Source organism: Thalia democratica, chromosome 2 (genome assembly GCF_965202585.1).
Source record: "Thalia democratica chromosome 2, ktThaDemo2.hap1.1, whole genome shotgun sequence".
In the NCBI taxonomy this organism is placed as follows: domain Eukaryota; kingdom Metazoa; phylum Chordata; class Thaliacea; order Salpida; family Salpidae; genus Thalia; species Thalia democratica.
In genome coordinates this window covers 16,304,736-16,310,681 of record NC_139166.1, presented here as the reverse complement: position 1 = coordinate 16,310,681, position 5,946 = coordinate 16,304,736, and the positions used below count along the sequence as shown (strand labels likewise).

General features: G+C 26.0%; 1 protein-coding gene across 1 annotated transcript; it reads right to left on the bottom strand.

Annotated features, from left to right (window-relative positions):
• Window positions 1–1,171: 1,171 nt before the first annotated feature.
• Window positions 1,172–5,579, bottom strand: LOC145850088 (histone-lysine N-methyltransferase SUV39H1-like). The gene is made up of 2 exons (XM_082955234.1): window positions 5,550–5,579; window positions 1,172–2,245 (listed from the first exon to the last, which is right to left on the bottom strand). The coding sequence occupies exons 1-2, from the start codon at window positions 5,577–5,579 to the stop codon at window positions 1,172–1,174; spliced, it is 1,104 nt and encodes a 367-aa protein (XP_082811360.1).
• Window positions 5,580–5,946: the final 367 nt, after the last annotated feature.

Below are 5,946 nucleotides of genomic sequence, written 5' to 3'. Positions count from 1 at the left end.
GTTTTAAATGGACCATGGTCTTGATGCATACTCATAAACTCCGCTATCTGGAACATTACCACTGATATGGTATTCTTTTATACCACTGCTGACTTACTAGTTTAGCAACACTTCCTTCTAACTAGTCTAGAATAATTTAATAACGTAAGTTCGCCAAGCTTGTCCTGCGCCCAATAAAATTTCCGGTGCTTCGGTTGCTTATGTTTGAATCGACTTTGACTGACTTACAGATGCAAGCAATTGCAGTAAATTATTACCAAAATTAGTTTAAGTGCGTTGAATTTTCAGCATTAGATTAGATAATATCTTGCTGGTTTTCTACTTTGTGTAGATTGTGAAATTACATCATAAATTTGGTCCCATCCAATGATTAAAACTTTGTTAAACCATTCGGGACCACTAAAGATTCTTTAAGAAGAAAATCCCCTTGTTATTTATTTATTTAATTTTTTAATTATTAACAAACTGTAAAAAAAATATATAAATATAAATGGACTACAATTGCCTACATCTTAAATAACTACACATAGTTTTAGTAAAAACCAATTTTTTGTTTTTGAAAATTTTAAATATACTTTTTTTGAACTCTATAAGCATGCTATTTTTAAATTATAAATACGTAACGGTTTAAATTTTTTTTTAACTAGTAAAATTTATCAAAAATCTATACTTTTTTATATTAATGAAGAAAACGAATAAACATTGAAATTTATCACTTAAAACTTTAAAAAATGCACAATATCACATGTTTAAATCACAAACTAAAAACCAATCAATAATACAAAAAGCTAATAATATTTTCATTTTTTTATGAGCTTCAAGTACATAATAGCTTTAAAGTTAATCTAGGATACAAAAGTTTAACACAAAATCTTAAAACTTGTACTTTCAATGTTGATAAAGAACTATTTCACATTTAAATAATACAACTCCAATGTTAAAAAAAAGTTCAAACTCAATTTATTAATTTTTCGCTTAGATGTATTTACTTCATTTTAAAAAGTTCTGCATATCATAAAATTAATACGTCAAACAAAACCTAAGTTTTAAATTACTTTTTAATTAATATTTTTAAACTTTATAAAACATTTAAACTAAAGTATTCAAACGTTTATGCAGCATTTTTTTCATCACACAACGAATTTAGTTTAAAAGTAGAAGTTGAAATTCTTTACATAAAGTAGCCTCTGCATTTTCTAGCGCCACAGTTACACTTTTTTCTCTTATTTTTGTTTATTTCCACCAGGTAGTCGTTAGTGAGCTCTTCATTCACTTCTATATCTCTTTTGGCGAAATAACACAACCTCGCCACTGATGAGTTAACAAAAACTGGTATTTCCACCAAGTTTGCGTCGCAAGAGTGGTTGACGAATCTGGCCTCATTTCCACGCTTTGAAGCATCAATTATTTTATTTCTCTTTCGCCTGTCCATTTGTGGAGTCTCATATCCGTACAACCCATTTTTGTTGCCTTTTTTATCGTATTCTTCTTCATCTATAACGTTTCCTTTGTATTCTGACACAAACGCCCCTTTTGGGATTTCTTCAAGAGTCTTGACTGCCCAACCTTTGCTTTGGGTTTTGTAGATGCACAGCTTGCATCTACTTTCTCTTTGCACTACTCTGTTGACACAGCTTTCCGGGCATTTACAAGCACTGTTGCACTCAAATACTCTGTTTATTTTGTGTGACCCATCAACTTTAAGGAGACCTTGTTCGTTATAAGTCATGTTTGCCTTGTTCTTGATGCAAGAGCAAGAATTGTCGCATTTTGTGCAGCTGCAACTTTTAATTTGTTTTTTCTTTTTTGTGAGCATTTTGGTTTGTTCAAACTTAAAATTATTTGGAAACTGGTCTAGGTCCACTTCGTTTTCAAGAGCGATGTAAGGAAAACCCCCAGTAAAACTATTTAATCGTTTTTCTTCTAAGTCCAGTTGGGCCCTTTGAGTTTTCTTTCGTCGGGAATAAGACTCTATGATATTGTTTTGTATTTCATTTTCGAAACTCTTTTTTTGCTTGGTACATCTTAGCTTGCAAAATTCACTTTTTGGTACCCAAAATCTCGCTTCAACAGGCCAATTTTTTAGTTTAACGTTATAGTGCAATGCTTTGTTTATCGTTTTCTGTTCTTTGATGTACTCGACGTCAGCGCTTATGACGTTTTTGTTTCTGCTTAGCTGGTGCTTGTGAGCGTCTAGTTTGGCAGTTTTGGAGTTGAAAACTTTAACTTGCGATTTTGGGGCTGCCTGTGAAAAGCGTTTTTCCACAAGAAATGAGTGTTTTAGACATTTTCTTTTCCTTTTAAGAAAAACTTCTTTAGTTTTTCTAGTTTTCATTATTTTTCTCAAAAAATTATATACCTTAAAAATAGCTGTAAAAAGAAAAGTAGTAATGTGATGAAATCAAATATGTTTTATAAAGCTACTTTTAGTATAATTAATACCTAGTAAAAAAAAAATATTAAATGCATGTTACAATGACTTGAGAGATTTTATCTTGAAATTTGGTTACTAATTATTATATTTGATCTTAAAAGGAAAAAAAAAAGTTAACGTTGTTTAGGTAGAATGTGAAAATTAAAATCATACAATATATAATTGTAATTAGCTAATATTTGTTAGGTATCTTAAAAAACCAAAAACTATTTTTCAAAATTTAATTTACTAAAACTTGAACCCAAAACTAAACTTTTGAAATTAATTAAAATAAACTCATAGTACTTATAAACACTTGTTATGTACCTATGTGGTGTTATTATGGAAAATAACAAAGGAAAGTAAATATGTTATCAGGTTTTTAAAAAGTAGCCTCTGGTTACGATAATTGATAAAGAAAAAATGGAAAAGCAGTGTTTTTATTTATTCTTTTCTAAGGTTTCTTCATAAAAATATTCTTAACAAACATTGTTTAATCAAAAAACTCTTTGAAATAAATCAAGAGACTTAACAAATAACTTACTAGTTAAAATAATGTCTAATTGGGCACTTATTATAATCATTTTAATTAAGTTATAGTTAAAACATTTCAAAATGACCGACTCCTTAAAAAATTTATTCTTAATATAAATTAAATCTTTAAATATAAGAAGAGAATTTTTTTTTTACTTTAGTATTTATAATTGTTATTAGCAAATAAATGATTAACCTTTTATATATTGATATTCACCTTAAATTTATACTTTAAGTTAAGTTTAGAAAGTGATAAAATTATTAAATGCAACATTATTCTACAGTAGGACAAATTATAAAATTAAACATATAAACATGAAATATGGGATAATTACAATATATTTTTGCTTTGTTAGTAATTGTAAAAAGTTTATTATCACCTAAATGTTAGGTTATACATGATTGATTTTTATATTAGTAAACATACTTATTGATATTTTTTTTATTTATGAAAACTTGTTTCATTTTTTTATACAATTCTTTACATTTCACTTTTAGTTTAAAAGAAAATTAATATTTGAGTTAGTTGATTCTGAATTGCATACCCAAATTATGTTCTACTGCCCATTAATTTGTTATAAAAGTCATAGTGCAAAATCATGAAGTTATCTAGATTGAGTTTTCAATACATCTAAAAAAGTTATATAAAAGTTTTATAAGTTTAAGGCTGTTGTAGCTAATGGAAAAATAACGGAAACTAAGTTTTTTTTCAGTATTTTTTTCTTTCTTTAACTAATTCGAACTTTACAATTATTCTTAATTATAGAAAATTTTGTCACTTTCTACAAAAAACAATACAAATTAACTAACACATACATCAAATTGTACAAAAAATTTGGGAATTAAACTATATATATTTTAAAAATAGCTTGTTTTAGAACCTAATAGGTCCAGAATTTAAAATAAAAATAATTTTTAATGTAAACTTCTAACATCTCCCTAAAGCATTATGATGTTTTAAATCATAATTGCTAATTGTTTATGCCTCCTACTCAAAAACAGAATAAATATTTAAAACAGTTTTTATTTCTTGAATTTACATGAGAGAGTAAGAACTTTTTTCTTTTTCAATACATACAAGTGTGTTAAATAACACTTCCTTGGTTTATGCTACACGCACTTGAAACCAATTAGCAAATTAGGTTCTTTTAAATTATAGTTTGTTTTATTAAAATTTACATTAAGCCAGAGGCGTCTTTCATTTTAATAAGAGTGAGTTTAAAATATCGGATTATGTTTAAACACTATAAGAACTAAATGCGTGAACATATAAAAGTATCAAAGCTTTTCCTACCAAAACACAAATATATATTGTAAAGCTGTTTTTCTTTAACTGTAGGTTATACTTTTATTAGACCATTTCACTTAGAATAATCTATTTAAGTCATTCTAGTTAAAGCCAGTGTAGCAAAATAACTGTACGGGTTGGCTGCAGTGATAAGTTGTACGATTTTTTATTCATAAAATTGTGAAACCTTACTGAAGTACATTAAAAACACTTAAACCTCTATCTTTATCTCATTAAACCAAAACTTTTCATCTAAACTCTTACCCATAATCTACTTTACCAAAAATAAAAACAAATGATTCTTAAAACAAGTTTTATTAATTAAATTTTAGAATAAAAGAAAACAAATTGTAGTGACATTATAAATTGTGCTTGTATTTTAATTGTGCTTGCAGTTTTTTACAATAGAATTTAAATCTGTTTGTTCTTAAGCCTAAGTATATACTAAGTATATCTACGAAAAATAGCAGTTTTTTGTAACTTGATGATTATACTAGTTTTCAATGTCAGTGATGAAATCTGAAACTTCTAAATACTTAGCTCAGTTGTCACCAAGCTAAGGGCCACAAAAGTAAAAAATATGTGATTTACATCTTAAACAAATTAATTATTTACTTGCTTAAAACACTTTAAAACATTTTGTTGTTTATTTTTTTAAATAAGCTTTTAATTTAAAATTACTTCTGACTAGCTTCGTATTAGTGCTTCTTTAACCTTTTTATTTTTGATTTTAATTAGTGTTATTATAAATGTAGTAGTTTAAAAACAACTAGCAACCTATGTTTTAACAAGATTAAATCAAATCTTAAAAAACTTAAAACTGCTCAAAATTTAAGTGTATAGGTCTTAAACTTTAAGTTACAAAATTAATATTTTTCAATATTTAAAGTAGTACTAAATACTTTTTTTTCTATTCCTAAACTATTTTAAGATGTTAATAAAGCATTGATTTATTAATTTTTATTAATATTTATTATGTTTTTTCTCAGTTCAATACTTAAGAACGTCTGGCTAAATATTGGAAAATTGTCTGTTTGAGTCCTACAGTGGTCTTTATTTTTTGTTACTTCTTGGAATTACATATTAAACATGTTGTATTTTTGTTTATTAGTGTAGAATTCTGAGATAATTCTAACTTTTTACTCAAACACATCACTAAATAAATTGAAAACTCTTTTCTTGATGCTGGTATTGATTTTGCAATTTATTGATTAACTTAGTATTCTTAACAAAAATAAAGTTGTATATTATTTTTTTTTTGAAATAATTTTCAGTTATGTAAATACTGTAAGTTACCACACAAGTTACATTAACCATGTCATGAGCGTTTATTTTCTTGTTCATTTAGATTTAAAGAACATTTTTGTCTTTTTTTTAATGTAGACAATAATTAGAAAATATTTAGTTTTCTTATTTATTTGACCAAATTTTATAACATACAAATTGAACTGATTATATCGTTTAATGTTAATTGTTTAAATTTATAGTATCTATGAAAAGTATTAAAATAAGTATCCCTGAGCTGCTAACCTACTTGTTGTCATTAAACAGTATGGAAACTTATAACAATCAATTTTTATTTATAAATAAGTGAATATATATAAATGTATATAAGTATATAGCTTGATTTTTCCTTAATTAAGCTGTTTCGCCGAATAAGCTAGCCAAATCACTTAGAAGTATTTACTTGTGTAAATAAATCAAACCTTAA

Bases quoted from the DNA above. Each gene is read 5' to 3' on its own strand.
- LOC145850088 (XM_082955234.1), bottom strand. From the start codon at position 5,579: ATGAACAAGAAAATAAACGCTCATGACATG. The intron at 2,246-5,549 runs GTTAATGTAACT...CGCTTTTCACAG, and splicing joins AAATAAACGCTCATGACATG to GCAGCCCCAAAATCGCAAGT.